The following is a 26164-nucleotide window of genomic DNA, read 5'->3' as shown; positions in this document are numbered from 1 at the left end:
GATAATGCCCGCCTCTCTCGCATCAGCATTTGCTGAATTAAACATACGCTTTAAAGCTAATAGGCATAAAAGCACACGGCCACCCGTATATCTGCGTACACAGAGTCAGAGCTTAAGAAGGCAGGAGGGTAATCAGAGGACTGCGAGAGGGCGAGGAGTGCAAGCTTAAGTATGTATGAAGTTCAACTAGCTAAAACACCCCAAAGTAAACAAAGAAGGATGCAATCTGACATCCGCTCCCACTCGCTCTCGTGGCCTCACTGGGGTTGCACTCGCTCACAGTCCACAGTTGATGCTCCCTGTTGAAGGAGCAAGTGTTCAAAATCAAAAGGTAGCTGCTTCAAATAGGTTTCACAATCTGAAGACTGTTGTGGGGAGAACATTCATTTTGATCCTTCACAACAAGGCTGCACTAACCAGTCTGTGGTACTGTGTTGGCTGTGTCCATCCTTTCTATACAGTCTATGAGAGCACTATTTAAAATACATTACTGTTCTTATTCAAGGACTTTTAAGAAACCCTGTATATTTTGCACTTATCTTAGAAAATCTTTTTCTGGTTCTAGAATATTTGGGCAGATATTCTTGATCCTACCACTGAGTGGCAGATAGGATGGATAGATGTAGCATGGACTAGCATGCATATTCAGAGGTCAGCGCATATTAACTGAGACAGATATTTAGAGTAATGGGCTTGAAGCAGTAATTTAGAGTACTTCTAAAGACTTAACCGTCAACAGCTCTGCTTTACAATCAAACATGTATTCAGCATTTATTTCGGAGATAAAGACGCTTTGACTAATAATGCCTTCTGCTTTTTTTCTGCTTGCATCCTTCTCACTTAACTAACCTCTTCTGCATCAGGATCTCCTGGAAAACATGACCTCTATGATGTTGGTGGGTATATCATTTCACCCCTAAGTGTAGGAGTCTTACAAACCTGTTGAGAAGAATTTGCCAGCTTGTCTGTTTCTGGGGCTAAATAGGTTATCTGCATCATTTTATGTAGCACTGTCAAATATTGGACAGTTTAACAGCCACATTTGAATTCTGACACAGTAAGCACTCCAACATAGGAGAAAGACACACAAACTGTAGTTTTGAGTCTTTTTCTAACAATTATGTCTTTGTTCCACTTAGTAGCTGTTTTCCTTTGGTGTCTTTTTTCCAGCTTCTCTGTGCATCTTCCTGTTTCTTTGTGTTGTTGGTTGTACCAAGTCACTTGGTATATTTTTTTATGTTTTTTGCAGACGTTTCAGATTTGTTTCTAGCCTTGTTTAAAGCCTTTCTTGCAGCAATTTAGCATCTCTGTGGTCACTGTGGGATGCAAATCTTTGGAGCTTTGTTTCTTTTGTTATTTTGTTTTGTCTTTTGCATATCTTTATGGTTATTTGTGTTCTCTAAGGTAGTCCTGTCTCTCTCTCAGACACAAATTCGTGTCTCTTTTGTAGTGAAATTCTGTTTTTGTGTATAGAGCCTTCTTTTTGCAATTGTTCTCTTGTGTCTTTGTGGTCACTTGGTTACTTTTGTGTTGTCTTTGGATGTGTAGTGTTTGTGCTGTGTTTTGGGATTTCTTTAGAGTAATCCTAAATCTCTTTTTGAGTTGTCCTTTGACTATTTGTAGTAGGTTTTAGTATTGAATATTTGCTTAAACACAAAGCCTATGACCTAGAAGTAGCCAGGAAAGTAATTCCAGAACAGTGACTATAGGTATGAGTAGGAGCTTTAATATTGTGATCAGAAATAGAGGACCTTACTGGGAATTTCAAACTGTTGGTTTGGTGCACATAAAAGGTGTAGTGCTGTACAAAAAGTGGTTTATTATTGCATGTATGAAAAATCTCAATGTGAGACGGTCAATTTTCCAAACAGAACAATCTCCCGTACGTGTGATTTAATTTGTAGCAGCAGATGTTCATGTTGTTCTTGTCCATAGCAGGAAACACAGATACTCTGGATCCCAGAGCTCCCCTCAGGTTCCTGCAGTGATTCCCCTCCTCATTGTTTTTTTTCCTGTGGCAGAGCATTCAGAGAAGCTGGAGGAGTGCTTTCCATCAGACCAGTCCCCGCTGTCCTCTGGAGTGGATTCTGGACAGCAGTCTCCTGTCTCACCAGAGAACAGGAAGGGTCACAGAGGAATTAGGAAACTCTGGGGGAAGTATGTTTTAAGGATATACAGAGCACACACTTAACAGCATGTTTGGTGTCCTAAACTTTTTATATTTATACTCATGTTCTCATTTCTGTCTGCAAGGATCCGTCGCAGTCAGTCGGGTAGTCCTGTCCAAGTTCATGACCCAGAGCTAGGAGACTTCAAGAGGGGAGGATTCAGAGCTACAGCTGGACCTCGATTGGCCCGTCCAGGGAAAACACAGTATATTAATTAATAAAATATCTATATTAATAAAGTGAATAGTAGTGATTAGGTGCACGGTTCACTTTTTGGTGTTTTGTTCCTATGCAGAGATCTGAAGACGCCATTTTCTAAGTGGAACACAGAGCAGGTGTGTGACTGGATTGAAGACATTGGACTAGGTCAGTACAGCATCCTCGCTCGCCAGTGGGTCACCAGCGGTCAGACTCTGCTATCAGCCACGCCACAAGACCTAGAGAAGGTATACACACTCAAACGCACACATCACTGCTTTATAGAGTGTGGTTCCTAAAGTGATGCTTCTAAGACAACCGGCACACACAATCACACTGTGTTGGTTTTCCATACAGCGTGTCACATATTTTCCATTTCTACCTGTCTGATCATTGTTGCCGTCTGTCTGTTTGTTTGGTCTTTAGTAACGCCTGCCTCTGCCTTTCAACCAGCTCTTTAGTTTCGCCTTCAACACTGTCACATCATACACCTCATCTCCACCTCCAACCTTTCTCTGCATCTCATCCAGATCATTTTGATCAGTTCTGTTTCTTTCTTCGGGTTAATCTATATTAATACTGTGATCCATGGAAACTGTCAAACCTTGGATCGCCGTATCAGGAGTTTCTGTTTTTCTTTTTAAATACCTCACCTTATATATCCTTCTGCTAGGAGTACACAACTGTTTGTTTATTTATGTACTGTGTTTACCTTGGTTTTTGACCATTTTGTTATTTTTCTTTAAGTTGTTCTTCATTAAATTCTTCATCTTTTTAATAGAAAGTGGGTCTTTGAATATACTTTTCAGATTTGTCCTTTATGGTATGCAGCTTGCAGTATTTCTTTAAATTTAGGTGCAACCAGAACTTGAATGGCTTTTATTACTAAAAGGTTAGTTTAATCATTTAAATTCAATGAAATTACCATCAGATAGTCAGATTGAAAGATAGGGTGAGAAGTTCAGCCATCCGGGAGGGGCTCAGAGTAGAGCTGCTGCTCCTCCACATCCAAAGGAGCCAGTTGAGGTGGTTCAGGCATCTGACAAGTATGCCTCCTGGGCACCTTCTGGGTGTACTGGGAATGCCTTGATGTTCCCCCAGGCAAGCTAGAGGAGATGGCTGGGGAGAGGAAGGTCTGGGCTTCTCTGCTTAGGCTCCTGCCCCCGCGATCCGGCCACGGATAAGCGGAAGGAGATGGATGGATGGTCAGATTGTCAGTCATTTTATCAATGATTGAATTAATATTTTGCAGGTTTACTAATTTATGGGTGCTCCACATTATCTGCCAATTTAACCACTTTTGCAGTAGAAGAGGCTACTTCAACCTGTTGCTTTATTCACAAAGGGTTGCTGCAGCACGGGCAGCACGGTGGCACGTCATTGGCACTGTTGCCTCACAGCAAGAAGGTCCTGAGTTCAATTCCACCATCTTTCTGTGTGGAGTTTGCATGTTCACCCCATGCGTGGTTTCCTCCCACAGTCCAAAACACAGGAGTAAATGTGAGAGCAAATGGTGTCCCTGTGTGCTAGCCCCGAGACAGACTGGCAACCAGGGTATATCTCGCCCTATGACAGCTGGGATAGGCTCCAGCACCCCCCACCACCCTGAAAAGGATGAGCGAATGGATGGTTGCTGCTGTTGCAGCAGCTCTGCAAGTTATATTTGGCAGATTTGTTTTATGTTGGATGCTTTTCCTGACGCGAACCTAAAGGGATTTGCGTCTCCTCCCATGATCTGACCAGGGATTTTTCACTTGTTCGATGAATGTATAAAGCACTAAAATATTTTTAAACAATAATTTCACAGATAGGAGACTTTGGAGAATTTGGAAAACTCTTTCATGTTTTGCCTGTTATTGGAGTTATTTCAGCATCATTCCACATTCGACTATGAGGGTCAATTTTTTAAAAAAAAAGGTCCGCCGTTCATTACAGCACTTCACTATGCAGACGATGCACTGATGCTACAGTAATGCTACAACCTTTGCTGATCGTACACGCTAAAAATGGATGTCATTAGACTTTACGAAGAGATAGCAGAGGTTCTGTTGTTCAGACCTTCTCCCCACTCTTAATGGCATGGGAGTTGTAGTATTTTGACATACTACTTGGCGACTACTGCAATAGTTGAGTGTAAGCAAGTCTTTGATTTCACATCTGCAGCTGCTCCAGAACATCGCTGCCTAGCCACATAAAATCATGAAGAACCTTTACGACAGGACCCTTGCTGTCGCTTTTAAACTGTGGTTTACCTATTCACATCAGAACCTAATCAACACTGGAAATGTTTTAAAATCCATTCAAAACACTGGCTTTTAAACTAAGCCTCAACATTTGCTTTTATTTATTTGTAAGATTTTATTAATTTTGATATTCTAAAGAGTTCTTTTTTGGTAGTACAGCACTTTGACCAATGTTGCTTTTATATCTGGTTGACTTGACTAAACTGTAACAGGAGGAAAAAGCCAATCGTTTCTCTTTGTCCACAGGAGATGGCCATGAAGAATCCACTCCACAGGAAGAAGCTTCAGTTGTCCATCAAAGCGATCAGTAGCAAACAGCCTGAAAAATCTGCAGAGCTCGATTACCTCTGGGTTACCCGTATGTAAAGGATTCTTTCTCTCACATACGCACAGACACACATATGGGAAAATCTCCGAGAAAACAGTTATGTTCTTTGTTCCAGGTTGGCTTGATGATATTGGCCTTCCTCAGTACAAAGACCAGTTTAATGAAGGAAGAGTGGATGGGCAGATGCTGCAGTATCTCACTGTGGTGAGTTTGTAACTACTCAATTCATGTAAAGTTAAATCAGCGTTACCATATGGGGGGAATGAGCTTACAGTTGCCCAAAAATAAAAGGGATGTATGACATGTTTCCCTTCTTGTATCTGTCTCTGCTCTCCATGTTAGAACGACTTATTATTCCTTAAAGTGACCAGCCAGCTGCACCACCTCAGCATCAAGTGTGCCATTCATGTTCTCCATGTCAACAAATTCAATCCCAACTGCCTCAAACGCAGGCCCGGCAATGAGGTATTGTTAACTCATTTATACGGCAAAGAACAAAGATGGCAAAAGAGCCATTAGTGAGTGAACTCTTAAATTAAAACTTCAAATCAGATCCACTGTCTTCTTCTTTGTAAGTTCTTTTTGTACATTGTATTTGTATCTCATGCATTTTTCATAAAGACTCCATCCATGAAAGTCAAAAACTTGATCACCCGTTCAAGGTCATCACTTGTGGAAGTCCTTGTTCTGACTACCTGTATGTGTGTGTGGCATCACATGGTGTCACATCAGAGTTAGCTAAGTTCATAGATTCCTGCTCACAGATGCACATGTTGGTGGTCAGAATGGGACATCCACTTGTGCCACATTTGCACATGCAGACTGAGTACAGTTTATATAACTATGTTGGTTTGTATTTTTTTAATCAGTTCGTGCAAACAAAATTTGCCAGAAAACATCACTTTGTAAGGCTGGGAAACTGTTAAAAAGTAAAACTAGAACAAAAAATACATTCATTTGTGTGTGTTACAGAGCCAGTTCACTCCCAGTGAGGTTGTCCAGTGGTCTAACCACCGAGTCATGGAGTGGTTGAGATCTGTGGACCTTGCAGAGTATGCCCCAAACCTGAGGGGCAGCGGCGTGCATGGAGGGCTGATAGTGAGTACATAAAAGCAGCCGGCATCTGGAGCAAAATGGAAAACAAGAATTTAAAAAGCATCTGACATCATTTCTCCTCAAATAGATGCTGGAGCCTCGGTTTAACTCTGATAGCATGGCCATGCTGCTGAACATCCCTCCTCAGAAAACTCTGCTGAGGCGCCACTTAACCACCAACTTCAACAACCTAGTAGGAGCACAGGCTCAGCAGGAGAAGAGGGAGTACACTGAGGCGACAGGATACTCCCCACTCAGCATCACCGCTAAAGTCAAGGTAAGAAAATACAAGAAAAGACTCAATTATAAAGCTCAGAGTAGCACAGGCAGTAGGTAAAATAAGGCATCATAAGAGACCAGTTAACACCTTCCCTCTCCCTGCAAGTGTGAGAAAAGCGCCTTAATCCACGGTGAGACCTCAGTGTGTCAGCTCGGTTTCTCCGAGCTCTTCCAAAAGTTTAAGCCAGTGAGAACTGCTCTGCTGCTCCTCACATCTTTAAGACTCAGCCATCAGCCACAGCGTCAGCTCAAAGTGCCTCTTGAAGAAAATAATTAAGTAATAATAGAAGAATAATTCATCATAAGAGAATTCACGCTTGCATTTGATCCACTTATGATCTTGGACACTTAGACATCTAATGCAGGAAGTATGTATGTGGATGTTTTTGTGGAGGTATATAATACTGTGGATGGGAAAAAAATCCCAAAACGAAATTGTTATTGTTAAGTTAGATTTTCCCCTCAAGATGAGCCAGCTATGAAGTAAAATCCAGCAGTGCTTTGTGACGATATCACAGATGTTAGAGGACACATTTGATGAATGTTGTTGTGTGTCGCTTTAAACGTGTTGCTTCTTGTTGTAGAGCCTATCATTAGTCACATTGTTCTAACATTAAAAGTCTTCTCAGCAGTCACTGTTGCTTTGTTGAAGCGTGACAGCATGACGATGCTTTTGTTCCTGTTTCACTGCAGCCGAAGAAGTTGGGCTTCTCTAACTTGACTCACCTCAGGAGGAGACGGCCGGATGAATCTACAGACTATGTCTGCCCCATCGAGTCCTCCTCGCCTCAGTCGGGACAGTCTGCAGTGAACGGGGTGCAGATGCGGCCCTACACTGGCTTCAGAGGCCTGAGCCCCATCCTAGACCGAGAGCCTGACCGCTCCAGGGACCAGGTGGGGCTAGAAGATAGCAGAGCCGACCCATCTCCATGGCAACAACTGTAACGCCAACAACACGGATGACTGTTGTCATCCTGTCTATTAGCCATTCAGCTATCTCTGCTACTACTCTGCTTCCTTTGCTTGCAGCCCATAATACCTCAGTCCATCCCCTGATGTGCTTCTTTAAGCCCCGCCCATCAGCCCGACCCTGTGCCTTACATTTAGAGATTGTTTCTCAGTCAGCTGCTTGTCACGCTGCAGGGAGTCCTGAGACGAGCACAATTCAAGTATTTTGATTTCAGCTCCGGTCAGATGCCTAACTAACCCAACCTCAGCCTCAAACCTGTGCCATGACTCTAACTCATCACGAGAGAACACAGCCTCTCTCTGGATTCCTGTGACATCACTTCCTGTAATCCATACAGCATATACAGACATGTCTTCTTGTACAGTATTAAGCCAACATGTGTGCACCACCAGTAGATTATTTTTTATGTGTGACCTTTGATTTTTCTAACCAGGTTGAATGCAGTTCTGTTACATGGTCGAGATGAACTTGTGCAATATTTACATAAAATAATGGAGGGATTTTATTTATATCATTGCAGAGAAAATCATAAAATAGCATGTTTTGTTTGAAACTTGAGGTGGTGATTTTTGTACCGTTATTTTTCATATTTGACTGTAATAGTATTTTTATAGCAAAGAAAGGAAGCTAACGTGTGGTTTATCAAATCATTTAATAAACAAAATCCGACATGAGCAAAGTTGATTCATTCTTTCTGATGATCAGAGTAGAAGCAGATGTGTAAAATGTTCAATGTCCTTTATTTATTTAGTTTTTAGTTGTACATCGGTATAGGGGCCTGTACTGGACATTTTCAGTGTTTCCCACAGAGGTAGATTGCACGTGCAAAAGGAGGAACATCCATGCTGTCTTAACTTATAAGAGCCATAAATTGTTGCCATTAAAGTCAATTTCTCATTCTATGTAAGGACTCAAAATTTACCGCATGTAGCGACTCCAGCTCTTGTTCTGCTCTGTAACATCATCAGTTCACAAAGTGATATTTGGCATTTCTGGCTTGCTGCATATAACCGCAGTAAGTTCAGGTTAGTAACCAGAACCAGCTGTCCCTCTGCTTCAACTTCCAGTTGACAGCAGTTTTCCAGTTTAGAACAGGGATTACCTTTACCAGCAGTCCGAGGTGGTAGAGTTGGAATCTGTTCACCGCGGGAACAAGAGACTGACTGGAGAATAGCTCAGTGACATCAAGACAGCAACAACAGTGACCCGGCTACCCTGCCAATGTCAAAGCATGCTGCCTGTTAATGTGGTTGAACTCACAAACTAAGAGTTAGGTGACTTCATGTGGAAAACACTGAATTCCTCAGGAAGCATATTCTGTATTTCTGTAAGATAACGTAACAGACTACACTGCTGGGCGGAGCCACGAGCAGCAGCATGCCTTAATAACCTACATCAAGCACTAACCTGCTTCCATCATCATCATCATCTCCATTCTCACCATCACAGTGGCTGTCATTGCTGTTTATGACGCCACGTTTCCCCCCTTCGGCTGAGCGGTCTGAGCCAAGATGGCTGATGATCATCACCATGGTAACCCTGTTAAAGGTGACATGGGAAGTGCATGTTTGACTATGACTCAGCTGCAGGTACAATCCTCATTATCAGTGATCTGTTGCACGTTTTCATATCTTTCTACGGTAATTTTAAAAGGTTTAAGAAACATATTGTTTTGATGATAGTAAGCCTGTAATTGTGAGTTGTAATGAGTTTATGAGGAATCTGTGTGTGTGCGTGTGTGTTGCAGATGGAGACCACAGAGGGTACCATTTTGCAAATAGAAGCTCTTTCTGAAAGCATCAACAACCTCACAGTAAGCGCCAACACACACAAGCTGCTGCCTAATGACTTGTGCAGCTGATTCGCTCACTGGGAATCTGCTTGTAGTCTGCTGTAAGAGAAGTTTGAGTCACTCAGATGGAAAACTGCAGATACTCAGATGGAAATGCCATTAAAACACCACGTCTTGTGTCTGTGTACAAATTAAAGCAATGCTGCTAGTGTGAAACCTGCTCGCTGGTACTTGCTTCTTTATTACTTGCGGCTATCATCCAGATGCCAGGCTTGGTTCTTTAGCATTTGTTCTGTTCGTTCAAGTCAAGAAAATCATGACAGTAACTGAAGTCTGAGATGTTTGATAACACATTTGCAGCGTCAGTACATCAGTGAAGATCTTGGTAAAAAAAGAAATTTGAGCATTATTTATATCTTTTTATTATTTGAAGTTAAATTTTAAGTCCAAGAATCTGCAGGAGTTACATCAGAACAAGGAAGGGCGAATTTAAACCTCAGATTTATTATTTGAAATAATCACAGTAATTAGAATCAACAAGCTTCCATTGCACTAGAGAGCAGAGAGACGATAACCAAGGCATACTTTTTATCACAGCAGACCTTTTAAGATGTCATAGAATGAAAAGCACAGTCTTTTTACAAACATTAATAATGTTCATATTTGCTAAGGTGAGTTAGTGTCACACATTCAAGGTAGCCATGTCTGAGGATTTCCTACAGATTCATCTTCATGTTGGGCATCTTCATTTTATAAATTCCACCTATGCTTCTCCTTTGTGACATGTCATATAAAACAATCTCACATCGGATCTGATGTTCTCATTTCAGTAAAGTATACTGACCCCAGCTCAGAAGCAAACACTAACTTCTAATCTCTCTAACCCATTGCCACTCCCATGATGCTCTGCCCCCAGTATCTGCTCAGCCGAGATGAGCTGCGGAAGGAGATGAGGCGTTCACAGACGGCGCTAGTTTGAAGGACGATGACCCTAAGCTGTAGGCTGTCAATCAACCACAAAGACCTGTAGCGACCTGTCTCACAGCTGAATTGTACCTCAGCCCTCAAGCTAACACTGCAGCGTGGAGATCCTTGTATTTACTTCTACTAGCCCCTGATACCTCAAGTTAACTCCTGCACAGAGGACTGGGAAACACAAACGGACCTACACATTTTGACAACAATCAAAGGTCTTATTTTTATTTTCTAGAGTGCTGAATTGAACAGTTATTTATACACTTTTTTTGTTACTGCTTTCCTTAATTCCCTATGCAATGTAGCTTTTAATGAGCATACTGACCACTGTGTACTGTAAATACTGTGCTGGTATTTCATTGGGGAGGACTGTGCAAAGCAGTGAACATGCAGTTTAGAATGGACAAACTGGACATTCCATCAAAAATGGTGTTGAAACCATTTTTAAGAGCAGAGCAGCCAAAGAAGAAGGAGCTGGTTCCTCGACATTGTCATTCTATTGTTCTGCAGAGAAAGATGCTACATATCACATGTTGAAATAAAGAAGTTACAAGAACTACCAATGCTTCCTAAATGACTGTATGGAACAAAAAATTGTTGAAACTCCTCTTTTGCCTCAAAGTAGTACTGGCCATGATAGAGCACTACCCCTCCCTGAGCTTGGTCCTGCTGGAGGTCTCTTCCTGTTAAAAGGAAGTTCTTTTTCCCCACCTTCACTCAGAGCTTGCTCTAAGTGAGTTGTGTGTTGTCTGATCGTGGGGTTAAGCTAAATACCTGAAGACCCATACTTTTGTGAACATGAGCTATATAATTAAAATTTAATGAAAATGAACAAGCTGCATTATTTCAATCATGAAACATAACTTTTTTAATTTACTACAATATAAATTAGATGGACAAAATATTAAATTATTGTTGTTTGACTCCATTAATCCTGAACATTTGGATACTACATCCAGCTTTGCAGTTTGGCTAAAGAGGACACCCATCATGAATTTAATTTCATTCCCTAACTCAAGGGAATAAGTTAACGGGTAGAGATCAAAGATTGTGCACAGGAAAGAGAAGTCTGGTTGCTTGTAAAAGAATTTAATCCCACAGTGTTTTCAGCATACTAAAAGTGGCCAAAACCTGGACTTTGCTCTGAAACATCATATAAATTTATGTTTCTGTGGCTTTAATTTCTATGGCTAGTCAGCTATTTTAACATGATCACAAAACTAACACCAGGATTTACTATGGTTCATTTAACCCTCCCCAGCTGTGATGTGAACACTTTACTAAATTTACTTTTACAAGTAACTTTTTAAAGCACATCCAAATATATGGTAGAAGTCTGGAACAGTAGGACAGTAGTTTGTGATATTCGGTTGACAAAAATCAAAGAAAAATGATAAGACTGGGTCCTCTAAACGGTTTTGTAGGATTACAGTTCACTGTAGTCCTACATTAACCTCTACTGGTCAAATCTGGGATTTCTCCACCTGTGAAACTTTTATCATTTCCTAAACTGACCTTGAGAGCCTCCACACTATAAGTTGCTGTCCCAGCCTACCTGTCCTCATTGCTGCTTCTTTCTAAAAGCAGACAGTTACACATTTTGTTTACCCGCCAACCCCTTCAGGCTCACCCCAGTCCTCAAGCTGCTGCACCAAGCTAACTGGTAAGATGAGTCTTTTGTTGACTTACCTAAAATTTGACAAGATGCAAACACCACACCCTTGCTGCCACTGTCAGCGAAAACTCTGCTTCAGCAGAAAATTCTCAGTATTCTGCTGGAAGTTCTCTACACATCAGGACACAAACAACCATAAAACACTCACACAGACTCTGTGTATCTCAGCAGGACGAGGGAGAAGAAGAAAGGAAATGTAGTGTATTTGGAACTGTGGAAGCTCCCATACCAGTCCTGGTGAGTATCTGTACTGATTGACAATGCTCTTTCTGTTTATGTGCAACGCGCTGGTGGACCAGAAACTGATCAATATTTAATGTGGAAAGTAGTGTCAGAGTCAATTATGCTCTCAAATAAATGAACAGTGACACTAATTCCATGTGCTGGGACAAAAGCAGAACAGACAGTGGGTTCTTTTGCTCCTCAAAAATGCAACTGATTTAAATTTAAAGCGATAGCAGTCACACAGCAGTGCTTAAACGGTTGTGAAGCCTTTAAATTTTCTTCATTTCTCTGTATATATGACCTCAGAATTAATAAAAGTAGATAAAGAAAACCCATTTAAGCAAATGGATCCAAAATATGGGTTGTCTGTTTACTGAGAAAACCATCCATTGTTACACATCTGTAAAAGGTTAACATTTGACCTCTGTTTAGAAAAAAATATGCAACTAAATCTAAGTTTAAACTTAGGAAGCCTGCACTTTCTCCAGGGCTGGTTTTTCACAAAACCAACGCTGTCCTAAAGGTAATGGATGGACGTAGCTGCTGTGATGTCATTCACTGGTTTGAGGACCATATTTGGAAGAGAGAAGAGTGCTAAGTTATTGGCTAACACTAGCAGTCTTTGTTATGAACTAGAAGGCACTGACAGACACAGTCGTGAGGTCGTTTTTAATGATTCTAATGAATAGAACCGAAGCCTAGCAGACTCCAATTGGATCCAGCTGCATGTGTCCGGACAGCTGTCAGAGTGACCATGCCACTAACTCAAGTATTCATGTGAAATATTTATTTTATTTAAAAAAAAAAAATCTGAGGGAAACTATCCATAGAAGAGTCTCTGAGGGATGATTTGCTTTAGGAGTCAGCCTCAAATGGTCATTGGAGGAACTGCAGTTTTTGGAATTTTCCACATGTAATGTTGGCTCATTTTTTTTCTCAAACGACCAACTCTGATATTTCTAATTTTTTTAACTGGGTTTGTTTTCATCTATATTTAGAACTAATGTGAAAATCTGAGTATGTTTTAGCACCAGTATGTGCATTTCAGCTTAAATTTTACACCAAAATCTGACCATTATCTTTCCAGTGTATCAGGGAGACCAGCTTGTGATCTGCTGCCCATCATCCGTCGACCATGGGTGCAAAATTCAGCAAACCTACATCTAACCCACTGAGAAACGTGTTTTCCTGTTTCAAATGTGGCCAATCCAGGCAACCATCCTTTTATCATAATATATCCCCCCAACCGAGCATCTTTGCTACACTAAAGAGGCGCAATGTCCCCAGGCCCAACGAGTTCATACATCTTTTCAGCAACTGCATCTCTGCTGCTACAGCCAGAACCCAAGAGTACCTCACCTTCAAGGATCCAGAGGACAAGTTACGCCCGAGTCCTGATGTGCTCACTCAGGTAGCAACACTTATTGAACAAAATACGTCATCAATATCCAAGACATTTTGCTTTAGAGAAGTTACTGAAATATCTCACGCTTTAACAGGTCTTCCTGATGACCTACATCACTCGGAGTGTTGAGGTCAACCTGCAGGATACCCTTAACTGCACAGTCATGACTCCTGAGCAGCGCGTCCTCCTGGGTGCTGACTGGGTTTGGGCAGTGCTGGAGAGGCCGACCAAGAACCCCAAGTTCCAGATTGTCGTGCAGGTCCTGCACCTGTCTGAAAGGGAGGAGGCTGAGCAGAAGGTCTCTATGGACACCTGCAGTGAATCCATCCAGATGGCCCAGATGGAGTCCAGCAACAATAACATGTACGAGAGAATGGTGAACTTCTGCACCTCCATCGGCAAGGACTGCTACGCTCTCTTCTTGTTTTTTGGGAAAAAAACCGACAAGGTGAATATCTATGGCGTCCTCAGCAATAATTTTGAGGCGGCCAAAGGAAAATGCAGGATTGACAGACCTCTGATCGAGAACTTCTTTAAAGGTTTGAGGTATCTCCATACGCCTTTAGGAATGATGCAGGCGATTATGACCAAAAATAAAGGCGAACCCATCACTGTCATGATTAAATTCAGCTGAATCACAGTAAGACGAGCACGCTGAGCTACGTAGTTATGTTGTATCGAAGAGGTCAAAGGTCACACAAAATCTGGTCCTCTCTGTCTGTCCTCTCCCCCTTCCTCTTCACCCTCTGCACCACAGACTTCAGCCACTGCACAGAGACCTGCCATCTTCAGAAGTTTTCTGATGACTCTGCGGTGGTTGGATGCATCAGCAGGGATGATGAGACAGAGTACCGGGCTGTGGTCGACTCCTTTGTCACGTGGTGTGAGCAGAATCATCTGCAGCTCAACGTGGCAAAGACCAAGGAACTGATCGTGGACTTCAGGAAGACCAGGAAACACTTGACCCCTGTTTCAATCCAGGGGGTCAGTGTTGACATTGTGGAGGACTATAAATACCTTGGAGTACACATTGACAATAAACTGGACTGGGCTAAAAACACCACAGCACTTTACAGGAAGGGCCAGAGTCGTCTCTATTTTTTGAGGCGACTGAGGTCCTTCAACATCTGCCAGAAAATGCTGAGGATTTTCTATGAGTCTGTTGTGGCCAGTGCGATCCTCTATGCTGTTGCATGCTGGGGGAGCAGGCTGAGGGTCGCAGATGCCAACAGACTTAATAAACTAATCCGTAAGGCCAGCAATGTTGTGGGGATGGAGCTGGACTCCCTCAAGGGGGTGTCGGAGAGGCGGATGCTGTCCAAGATAAAGACAATGTTGGATAACACCTCCCACCCACTCCATGACATGCTGGTCAGTCACAGGAGCTCGTTCAGTGAGAGACTGAGATTACCGAAAAGCACCACTGAACGACACAGGAAATCATTCCTGCCTGTGGCCATCTCCCTGTACAACGCATCCACTTAACACACTGTTTACTACTCAGCTACACATGTTTCTTTTCCAGCTATTTATTTATGAGTGACTTATGTATGTATGTATGTATGTATATATATGTATATATTGTACTATTCTTAGTTAGCGTATTGTCTGTCTTGTCTTAATGTTGGTTTATAATGGAGCACTGTAACAAAAAATAATTTCCCCCAGGGATCAATAAAGTATTCTGATTCTGATTCTGATATGCACACACTGATCCCCCCTCCCTTTCCATACGCCTTCGATGATTGTGCCCTACCGGGGAAGATGGCAGTCAACTGGACCAGCGCAGATATGCTGCAGGACCGGATGCGCTGTCTACACCGGCTCTCTCTTACCCTTTACCTGCCCCTGTTGCTTGCCTTGTGTTTCTATGGTGTATTGATAGTCATGTGCTTTTGTGCTGAGGTGTTTTTTCTGTTATCAAACTGTTCTCCCACTAGGAGCTCAGTCTGAGTGGAGTTTTTTTCCCTCCTCCTCTTACCTCATGTAGTGTATTTTTGTTGTTTTTTCCTATCAGCCTACCTTTCTTACATGTCTCCCCAATGTGATGTTTGTGTAAATTTGGTCAGAAGGTTCCTTTGTAAGTGCGCATGTGCCATTGGCGTGCTGCCTGCTGTAACCCTAATTTCCCACGGGATTAATAAAGTATTCTGATTCTTATTAACAACTAAGGTCCAGTTATTTGTCTTAACAAACATTTCAGGCACATCCTCTAGTCTATTTGTAGGATTGTTGGCTGTCCACTCAAGATTCAGAGTTCAGAATACAAAAAGCAGAATAAGAGATTTTTGACTACCTGACTTCTGTCTGTATTAAGAGTGGCCTTTGGTGTCATATTTCAGCTGCTGCATTGGTTAATTGATTTAATAGACTTTAATATTTGAGACTGCTATTAAGCAGGTCAAAAATGAAGTTTCATGCTCATCTGAGGCTACATATATACAAACCCGATTTACTTCACACCAGATCATTTCTCATATGTAGGAAAAGGTAAGTTCATTAGATGAAACTTAAAGGATCTTTGGCTCACGACTTCATCTGGATGGTACAGCATAACCAGGTTAAGACATCTCTAAAAAATATATATTTTTGAGTGTTTTTGGGTGTTTTTTAATTATTTATTTAAATTTTATTTTCCATTGTTCACTGTGGCCTGTTAAGCATTTTATCAATATATATTTCGTTAAATATTTACAAGAAATCAGGCATTATACAGTGTAAACTTCAGTCCAGTGTGATTTGGATGCTCACCAGAAAATTTAGCCAGATATCAGCTGGGTTTAGATACAGTTCAGATAAGTTGGGAAATTCAAATTGTTACTGCAGCAGAGTACACAAGGCAGGAACAAATGAACACATGCAGCATACCTAACAGCAATAATGCTTTGCAAAAATAGAAGAAATATGGACTATGCAGGTACAATGAATAGATATGTACTTATATATGTAAATCACTCTGTCTATCTATCTACACACACACACAGACGTACACACACACAAATACACACACATACATATACAGACATACATATATACACATATATGATGCAATTATACAGATTACTAATAGAAGAAGAATGAAACATAGTGCAGTGTTTGGGTGTTAATAGTAGCAGGTATTTAGTATTGCACACTGATATATGTAAAGACCCCAGTGTGTTCATATGTGGTGTACATTCACTGCTGTTGTGCAGTGTACAGTCTGACAGCAGCAGCAGCCTGTCACTGAAGGGACTGCTCAGTGTTGTCAGGGTGACCTGTATGGGATGGATCGAAGATGGGGTATTTTAATCGAGTATATAGGGAAATGTGAACTCCTCTGACAATCTGAGTAATTGGATAACGCACTGTTATTGAAATTTCCAACTTCTGAGCCACAGAAAGACATAACAGGCTTCATTAGGTTACCTTCCACTTGTTGACAGCAACTAAATAAAACCAACATATCCACATAATAACACCTTAAAGCAGGGGTGTCAATCTTAAATGAGCTGTGGGCCACTGCTGGTACTGTCATGTCATTGGAGGGCCACTTTAGTGTTCAAGTAGTACAAAAACAAACAAACAAGAAAACACCCACAAATCTTTCAGAAAATGTAGTGTTTTGTTTGTTTGTTTCAAATATTGTATAACAAAACTGTAAATGTGAATGCAAAAAACTTCTCACTAACTGAAACCTTTTTATTGAACTAACAAATAAAAAGGAAAGATACTCTCTTTCTGGCCAGACACGTGGAAGCATTTCTACAATAGTTTTGTCCATATTTAACAAAATAAAAATGCAGACATAAGTGAACACATTAGTTTTTGACTGCTAGTGAAAATTGTTTTCTTTACATATAACTCTCTCACTGAACTAATACAGCCAATCCCTCAATATGTTTTTACTCTGCTCATATTGCCCTCATTTTAAAACATTTTTGCTTTTAAAACAACTTATTTTCACATTGCACTCAACAACAAAATCCCCCGTAACAAAAACTAACTTCAAGAACCAAAATGCACAATATTTCCTCACGTCAACAGTACGGGTGGCAAGTAGGGGTGATGTGGGCCTCACGCAAGTCGGCCCCGGGCCGTGTGTTTCAGACCGCTGATTCACCTACTGTCACTATAGTGAAATTACTGTTTTTGTTTTGAAAGGTTACTAGTGGATGCTGGCAACCATCTTGGAAGAGAAGAATACAATCTGTTGTAAGGCCTTCACTGGAAAATTGTGTATTTAGAATATAATACCAACATGTCATTTGAAGATAACATATAGTATTTCAGTGACCAAATAGTATTTGGGTAAAAGTCACTGAATAGTGTTGGAATAAAGTGTGAAATTTGTGAAGAATTAAAATATCCAAGAGCTCAAATTGGATATTTTGTTTCAATCATATTTTATCAACACAAATTGCACAGGTTTATTGAATATGAATAACTTCACCTCAGTTGTTTAAGCTCCTGCCAAAGCAAAACATCTGTGTGCAACCAGTGTCCACTATTGAATTAAGTAAACCCAACATGTTCTTTTTTAGTGCATAATCACATTTAGTGAAATAAACTATTAAACCAGAATTACATATTAGGATTTAGCCAAGTGTTAGGATGTAATGCAGAGTAGTATTTCTAGTAGGCTTTTTTTCATATGCCTGTTTTCATTTTATTTTCTAAATTTTAAAGAAGGCTTTAGAAAGGTCAAAATAAATCTTCTGTAAGGGAGTATCAGCTATTCTAGTAGAATTTATTTTACCAATGCAAGGGTGCATTAGTACCTTGTAATACAACATATCTATTTCATAAAGGGCGAACACAAATGTCCAAAGAGACTTCCTGGCAGCTGCCATTTTAAGTATAACCTCTGGTACGGGCACGTTCAGTTTGCAGCAGCTATACAACAGTGGCCTCTAGAGGTGTTTACACACTATGACCAAATCAGACAATGCAGCACAACACGCAGGTTGCCCCAATGAATTGATTAGGCTGGTAGCAGTGACTTGTTAACTTATCATTTGTCAAGCATATCTCCCATGAATGATATGAAATAATTTAGAGACATAACATTGACTAAACAAAGTAGAAGCTGCAATCAGTTTTTAGGAAAGTGAGTTTAATAAGAGTAGGTAAAATAATGCAGTAATTTTTTTAGATTTTATAATCCCTTTATAAATCATGTTGGCTACTGCCTATTTAGCAGTGCAACAAGAGCATTAGACAAACAAACAAATAAATAAACAGTCAGCAAAAACAAAAAAGTTAGTACCCAGGGATAAAAATGTTGAGTATGAAAGGGAAACCTAATGGACAGATGTGATGCCTGAACAGTGGTGGCTTTAAGTGATGTATCAACTTAAACATGCATCCACAGTTTATGTTACATAAGTACGATGATCGGTGGTGACGGCTGGCGCCACTTTGGAAGCAGAGACTGTTGGTTTGAAAGCCTTTAGTGTCTCCTTGTGGCGGGACTCTTATACTGTACTGTGAGATGTCGAGCAGTGACCCCCCCCCTCCCTGTCACTCTGGCTCCTACCTCAAAGCACACTGTGCGCTGTCGATCTTATGTGCTGCACAATAATATTCAATATTTAGTATTTACTGTTATATTCACATAGATCATCGCGATGATGTTATTTATTATATTGCTCTCTTTTTTTTTGCTCGTTTTCTCTTTTTTCTTTCCTGACAGGTGATCCAGGTGATTGATATATGTATTTTTTTTGGCTGGTTGTTTTGTTGGTTTTTCTTTTTTGTCCTTTATCACGTTCCTCTTCCCCGCTGTTTTTCCTTTCCTCTTTCTTTCTCCGTTTTCTTTCCCCCAGTCAAATCTGTCCCATGTTTAGCAAGTGAAAATAAAACAAAATAAACATTTGGTACTTAATGGATTGAAAAGAAAAAGGATGGCACCCTTGTAGTTCACACAGGTGGTGATGATTCAGGGTTTTAATTTGTAAGGTTTGAATTTTGAGCCATCATAAATTTTAAACCAGGAAAGTATAATATTTAACACATGATAAGTCAAAGCTAATATAGCTGCTCATATATAGCTACTTATAATTTGAAGAGCTGCCTACACCAATGAGTAGACTTCCCAGAATGGAAACAGCACTCTTTGTGTGGTTTGAGAAAACAGTCAAGTTGTTAAGAACTCTGACTGAGAAGAATCCGCCTGTGTACAGCAGCAGGCTGCCTTCCTAGAATTTGGATATCTCCCGTGCGCTCGTCTCTGCATTATGTGCAATCCCTTTCTTAGAAAATTAAAACCACAGCAGCTTTTTATAGTTTTCTTCATTCACTATCAGCTTACACCAAAAGTCTACTCTGAAGAAGATTATTCAAAACATGCAACACAGTCACCAATCCCAGCAAATCCACCCCTAAGTCAGACTGTACAATACAGAAAATAAAAGAGCTACAGCTCAGACTCTACAGGCTTCAGTTAGCATGTTAAATGTGAAAGCTCAGTTAGAAAAAGACTGAACAAAAACAGCCTGAGTTTAGCAATTAACCAAAGTGACAAACATTGCTCTAAATAATACTCCCCTAATCCAAGTAGTCACCCAAACCTGGACGTGGATTTAGAGGCCCGAGGGCCATCTCACACGTTTATTCAGAAAAAAAAAACAAGTTTCAATTAAAATTAAACAAATCAAAATCTTGTGGATGTATGCCTTTTACATGTTGGTAAAATGTTTAGGATGAGATGGAGATGTAACACTCATGCACCCTGAAAATTATGAAGGTCTAAACATGTATCAAAGGGACTCACTGAACATCAGTGGATTTCTATGGGGCAAACGTACTTAAACTAGCCACTGTGACCATTGAGGCAGAGCAGAATGAATGATACTGACGGGAACTATGAGAGTTTGTAGTTAAATTCCTGCTCTTACAGGATCAGGGAGTGTCTGTTTAAAGATTATTAACATACACTGTAAAATGTAATTAGTTCCCAGAACTCAAAAAAATTGAGGAAACTCATTGCCTCAAAAAAATTGAGTAAAGCTCATCTTAAAATGACTAAATTAGGACAACTTGTTTATTTTGAGTACTCTGTACAAGCTCATTTGTTCCCAGAACTCAAAAAAATTGGATCAAGTGAGATGACCAAGTTAGGGCAACTTACTCATTTTGAGTACACTGTACAGCCTTGTTAGTTCCCAGAACTCGTTGCCTCAAAAAAACTAAGTAAAGCTTACTTAAGATGACTAATATTGCAAGTCTGCAGTATTAAGAATAACTTGATATTTCTGACTGTACAGTGCTAATTGTTTACTTACTGACAAACATTTCAAGTTCAACTAAATGAAAAAACAATTTGTGGTAACCTGAATATGATTAAAAATAATTAACAACACTTTTTGTCATGATGTTAAAATCAGACCAACTTTTATTTTCAAACACAACAAAGTATAACAGCCAACATACTGGACACTGTTCTGCTGAACAACAAACAATTATATTGCCATCACTGTTATAATCTTACAATGAAACAAAGTCTCAGATTTAGTTATTCTAAAAATAAGTTTAGGCCTACCACAAGTTTGTTTTGTACTTAAATTACTTATATAATCAAAATAAAATATTTGTTGTTCTGTCACAAGTGTAGTCTCTCATTTAAACAACACATTTGTTTTTCATTCCAACACATGAGCTGGAATGTTGTAATATTTTAAGGATGGCTTGTTTCCAGTCCAGGCATTACTGCCTGAATGACTATCACGGATCGAGGTGATCCAAATATAGGTGCAGAAGAAAGTCTTTAACTTCCCTTAAGTACAGTGGCAGTGGATGTGGGTTGGAGATGCAGTGAGCTTGAACCTGCAGGCGACCATCTTCACTGACCACACCATCTGTGACGGAGGACTCATCTCTCCTGTTGTCCTGCAAGCAAACAATCATATTTTTTGGAACATGAACTTAATTGCTTTCTTAAAACATTTTTTTCTGCATTTGGTATAAAACAGACTCCAATTTGGACAATCTCAGGCTCCTTCCCCACTGGAGAGGTGACATTCAATGTCCCAATTGTCAGTCTGGATAGCCCTGACCCCCACCCGACACACAATAATGTCATGAAAGCATCATTTTAAAAAGGGCTATGAAAACATGGCCAATAACTTTCATTCTAATGATGTGCAAAATGATTTGGGCACAAAACAAATTTTGCTGTTAAACTTGCAGACTTCACTATATTCAGTGTAGACCCTCTAAACTAAGTTTGGGGGATGTGATCTTTCAAGAAATGCAGACCAAACTGTTGTTGTTTGTTTACTTACACAGCATGTCTTGTAGAATTAACTGGAGTCACCAGCAACAGCCTAGTGCAGTCATATCTCAAGTCTAATAACAGAAGACAGGAAAAGATCAGTAAAGAAACAACTTCCCCAAACCAAAAAACAAATAAAACAATAAGTAAAACAGGCTGATCTAAAGTATGATTAAAGTTCAGCCTGATTAATATAAATGTCACTGACAGTTGCTAATATATTGGAAAACCAAAATACTTACCACTGAGTTGATGTCTTTCTGTCCAACAGCAGGAGTGCTGGTCCCGAGCCTCAAAGACAGTAAGAAGCAAGCAGAGGGAGAAAAAACAGAACATTTTTCAGAAACCGATTTGATCCTTAATGGCTGTGCAATCATTGTAACATAGAGTTTGCTTATGTTGTTAAATAAAGGCTAGATTTGACATTAATAGATGCCACAGATGTTCAAGGTGCCACAAAGCATGAAAAAAATGGACATCTCAGAAAACGTCGGGGCATTTTTGCAAATATGTGATGTCTTGATAAATCGAGCAGATATTTGAACTTTCGACAGCTACATTCTCGCCTGAAAATATCTTAAAAGTTGATTTTGTGACCCAGAAAAAGCAATAGGTTTTTTAGCCGCGCTCCTCCGCCATTGGCGAGCTTACAAGTACGCACAGGCTCCGACGAGAGCTCTGTTATAGCTGACCGGGAGGTCAAGGCTTGATAAGAGTCCGCAAGCACAGCTAACTCTTGGCTTATTGTTTTCACCCCCCCGAAGAATTTTGTCTGGGCTCTTATCTCACTTTTTTATTTCAAACAATCAACAGAAAATTTCACAGACATATTTTTATATAAGGTTTTTAAGGCTGTGGTGTTAATTTTTAAGTAACATGAGCCCAGCCGCAGCAGCAACGCTAGGCTAACACTAACTAGCTAGCACGGTGCTAAACTAAGAGAAGCCACAAAATCAGTTTGAATAAGAGTAAACATTTACTCACCAAGTCAGTGTATCAGGTAAAGATCCACAGCAATGACAACAATAATCCCTTGAGCTGACGCTTTTCTAGGTTTGCTCAACATATTCCATAAAAAATGCTGGCACCATGAACATGCGGACTGATCCGTGCTAGGGAGGAGGACGGTAGTGACGTGGCATTTTCAAAACACATCTTTCATCCTTCCACACTGAGAAGAAAAACTTCTGTCTTACTTAGTTTTTCTAAGTTAAGACAACTCAAATAAATTGAGTTTATCAGCATTTCTGTAGCGGACAGAACCACCTGCTTTAATCTACCATGATGCTCTGTGTTATGTTGTCATGGCAATATGAAGTCAAATAAATACAAATATATAAACTGCACATTTGAAGGAGGACAAGAAGACAGGCAACTGGAAGAGCTTTTGAAGCAGGAAAACTTTTCTGGATTACTCTTAATTTAACTGGAAATTTTGCGAATACAAGTCAAGGAGGAAACAAGGAGGCAGGTTGGATTATATTTGAGGACAGGACGCACGAAGGAGAAGCATGAGGAGAGAGGAAACAGCAGAGCGATGGTGCAGGGCTAATCGTGGGTCAAGTCGAAGAAGCAAGCATCAAAACTGTGAGTAAACATAACACATAAAGACTTAAAAATTACTGTGCTGATTAAGGAAACATTAAATTTGGTTAGTTTGGGGTCTGCAGCTTCAGGTTTGTGGGTTCAGTTGGTCTCAAAGTTGAGGAAAGACAAAAAATTTTCTTTTGAAAGGTTGTTGGAGGATTTTTACTGTAAGAAATATCTGGGTTTATTAACTGCTTTTATTTAAAAAAAAGTTGCATTTTATTTAGTCACATTGGAAAGGGAAAATTGGAGGATCGGGACAATAATGTGGCCAGATTTACTGTTTCCTTAATCAGAACAATAATTTTGATCTGAACTAGAAACTTCACTATGATCACCGTGTTAAAGGTTGAGTGACTTGTCAGTCTACATTTATGTTAAAGGTAATTTTAAAAAATGCAGTTTATTCGTAATTTTGTAGAAAAAGGCTCCGCACCTGTGAAAAAAAGAAAATGGGTATCCACACCCCCAAAATTCCTGTAGATCAGAGTAGCTAAGCCCTGGTTAACTGCAATTATATAACAGAAGATGAAAAATATTGGAATGATTGAAAGAAACAAAGATTGCTTTAGGGTTTGAAGATTTGACTTTCTTATTGAAAGAGACGAAAACTAATCCATGTGTGACACTGAGAAAAAAACTGAAAGCTTAAAAGATCTGGAGGTCTGACTACTGTTATTCAAATGTGCAAAATTGTTTTAATGACATTAGAAAGAAAAATGGGATGTTTAAAAAGGTAATATATAAAGATGATTTTTATATTACTTGAAAAAATGATGTTGTTTAGCGCTTCTGTACTTAGAAAAATGCTGGGTCACTAGTAAGCTGAGATTTAATGTGATAAACTGAGGAAAGGTAATATAATCTACACACTCGCTATTATTGTTGCAATCCATACACCAGTTAATATTTAATCAATCGTCATTCATAATTGGTGATCTATGCAAGTTTTAAGGAATAATATTTATTTGCATTCCCAATTAATTTGCAAAATCTAAAAGCGGATCTTGGTTGGTTTTTTTTGTTGTTTTTTTTAAAAAAAAAGACGTTTCTAACTGACTTCAAACTTTTTTCAGCTGTAGAGTAAATTGAGGAGCACACAATAAAGTGAACATGCTAGGGAGAGATTGCCATCAGAGTTAAAACACTCCACCTCAATTTTGATGATGGACACAGCTAAAAAAATGAGCGTTTTGTTGACACTGATGACAAAATCCTGGTCAGATACAGACAGACACATGCATACAACACACACTACTGCTCAAAAGTTTGTGGTCAGTTTCAAACATTCTTGTCTTTTAATTTAAAATTATATTTGCTATAACATAATATTACATGAAAATTATCAGAAATGTTTTCACAGATGTGTGTTTAATGAATCATTTATGTTGAATCACCCATGATGCATTAGGAAATGTCTACACATTTATACGTGCGCCAAATCTTAGAAACAATCACTGCTGTATGGACCAATCACATGGTTATAAACCAGGTGAAAATTGACTTCAAACTTTTGAGCTGTAGTGTAGATTGCAATGATAGTGTATAGTTATCTATTACAGAAGAATATATAGAAGTCTGAGGACAGGGAGACACTGTAAAAAAGTTATGAGCTGTCTTGCTGCAGAGAAAGTGGAGTCTGTCATCCTTGAAAAGCTCCCAAGATAGGCAGCTGGCAGGTTGAATGATGCTCTGCCTCTGTGGTCAAGTACAGACATAGGCCTTAAGCAACCATGAGCCACTGATAAGTGTGAGAAATTAGTGCACTTAATGCAGCGGTCCCCAACCCCCGGGCCTCGGAAAGGTGCCGGTCCGTGAGTCGTTTGGTACCGGGCCGCGAGAGTTGAGGCTCAGTTGTGAAATGTATGGTTTTCAGGGTTTTTATCGGTATTCAGAGTTATTTTGTTATCGTTTTTATCGTTAACTCGGTGTCCCTGGGTCTTTTCAAGTGTGTCATAAATAAATCTTCTTTTTTTCCGGTACCGGTACTAGTTTTATTTTGTTGTATTTATCCGCGACACCTTAAAGGCCGGTCCATGAAAATATTGTCGGGCATAAACCGGTCCGTGGCGCAAAAAAGGTTGAGGACCACTGACTTAATGCATGTTTCCTAATTATATACGTATGGGCCACTAAAAGGAGAAAATGAGCACGCAATAAAGTGGACTTGTTAGGGAGAGATTGCCACCAGAGTTAAAACACTCCAACTCAATTTTGATGATAGAAACAGCTAAAAAATGAGCGTTTTGTTGAAACTGATGACAAAATCCTGATCAGATACAGACAGACACATGCATACAACACACACTACTGCTCAAAAGTTTGTGGTCAGATTCAAACTGTCGTCTTTTTAATTAATAATTTACATTTACTTTTAACATAATATTACATGAAAATGATCAGAAATGTTTTCACAGATGTGTGTTTAATGAATCATTTATGTTGAATCACCCATGATGCATTAGGAAATGTCTACACACTTATACATGGGCCCATTTTTAGTAACCATCACTCCTGTGTGGACAGATCACATGGTTATAAACCAGGTGAAAACTGACTTCAAACGTTTGAGCTGTAGTGTAGATTGCAATGATAGTGTATAGTTATCTATTACAGAAGAACATATAGAAGTCTGAGGACAGGGAGACACTGTAAAAAAGTTATGAGCTGTCTTGCTGCAGAGAAAGTGGAGTCTGTCATCCTTGAAAAGCTCCCAAGATAGGCAGCTGGCAGGTTGAATGATGCTCTGCCTCTGTGGTCAAGTACAGACATAGGCCTTAAGCAACCATGAGCCACTGATAAGTGTGAGAAATTAGTGCACTTAATGCAGCGGTCCCCAACCCCCGGGCCTCGGAAAGGTGCCGGTCCGTGAGTCGTTTGGTACCGGGCCGCGAGAGTTGAGGCTCAGTTGTGAAATGTATGGTTTTCAGGGTTTTTATCGGTTTTCAGGTTTATTTTGTTATCGTTTTT

General features: G+C 40.0%; 2 protein-coding genes and 1 long non-coding RNA gene across 12 annotated transcripts in view; 2 read left to right on the top strand and 1 right to left on the bottom strand.

The window, feature by feature from the left end:
- Positions 1-13131, top strand: part of ppfibp2b (PPFIA binding protein 2b) — a 93399-nt gene extending 80268 nt beyond the window's left edge. For 6 of the 9 annotated variants that reach the window (XM_026172758.1, XM_026172756.1, XM_026172752.1 and 3 more), the window contains 13 exons: positions 864-896; positions 2022-2157; positions 2254-2373; positions 2464-2614; positions 4856-4967; positions 5053-5141; positions 5280-5402; positions 5910-6035; positions 6121-6309; positions 7005-7205; positions 9029-9094; positions 11892-11960; positions 13036-13131. In XM_026172758.1, the coding sequence (XP_026028543.1) occupies positions 864-896; positions 2022-2157; positions 2254-2373; positions 2464-2614; positions 4856-4967; positions 5053-5141; positions 5280-5402; positions 5910-6035; positions 6121-6309; positions 7005-7205; positions 9029-9094; positions 11892-11960; positions 13036-13059 (1439 nt within the window). In that variant the 3' untranslated portion in view covers positions 13060-13131. Of the gene's footprint in view, positions 1-863; positions 897-2021; positions 2158-2253; positions 2374-2463; positions 2615-4855; positions 4968-5052; positions 5142-5279; positions 5403-5909; positions 6036-6120; positions 6310-7004; positions 7206-9028; positions 9095-9989; positions 10606-11891; positions 11961-13035 lie in introns of those variants that run through there. The other 3 variants (XM_026172754.1, XM_026172751.1, XM_026172755.1) reach the window with 2 other exon arrangements.
- On the top strand, positions 13072-14085 carry rep15 (RAB15 effector protein). Its single transcript, XM_026172759.1, has 2 exons — positions 13072-13359; positions 13448-14085. Exons 1-2 carry the CDS (start codon positions 13084-13086, stop codon positions 13985-13987), a joined length of 816 nt encoding a protein of 271 aa, XP_026028544.1. The 5' UTR covers positions 13072-13083; the 3' UTR covers positions 13988-14085.
- Positions 14086-20810: 6725 nt separating this feature from the next.
- LOC113027236 (uncharacterized) lies at positions 20811-24154 on the bottom strand. 2 transcript variants are annotated; one of them, XR_003273005.1, is made up of 4 exons: positions 22592-24154; positions 21850-21898; positions 21618-21681; positions 20811-21222 (listed from the first exon to the last, which is right to left on the bottom strand). It is a non-coding gene; the product is annotated as an uncharacterized LOC113027236 (long non-coding RNA). The 2 variants fall into 2 exon arrangements; XR_003273004.1 differs by lacking the exon at positions 22592-24154 and having other exon boundaries at positions 21850-22153.
- Between the last annotated feature and the right edge of the window lie 2010 nt (positions 24155-26164).

The sequence above is a fragment of the Astatotilapia calliptera genome, chromosome 7 (genome assembly GCF_900246225.1).
Source record: "Astatotilapia calliptera chromosome 7, fAstCal1.2, whole genome shotgun sequence".
Taxonomy (NCBI): domain Eukaryota; kingdom Metazoa; phylum Chordata; class Actinopteri; order Cichliformes; family Cichlidae; genus Astatotilapia; species Astatotilapia calliptera.
Note: the sequence above shows the minus strand (reverse complement) of the source record. Positions and strands in the feature narration are given on the sequence as shown.

Excerpts from the sequence above, each read along its gene's own strand:
- rep15 (XM_026172759.1), top strand. The coding sequence starts at position 13,084 with ATGGGTGCAAAATTCAGCAAACCTACATCTAACCCACTGAGAAACGTG. Across the intron at positions 13,360-13,447 it reads GTCCTGATGTGCTCACTCAG|GTCTTCCTGATGACCTACAT; the intron begins GTAGCAACACTT and ends ACGCTTTAACAG.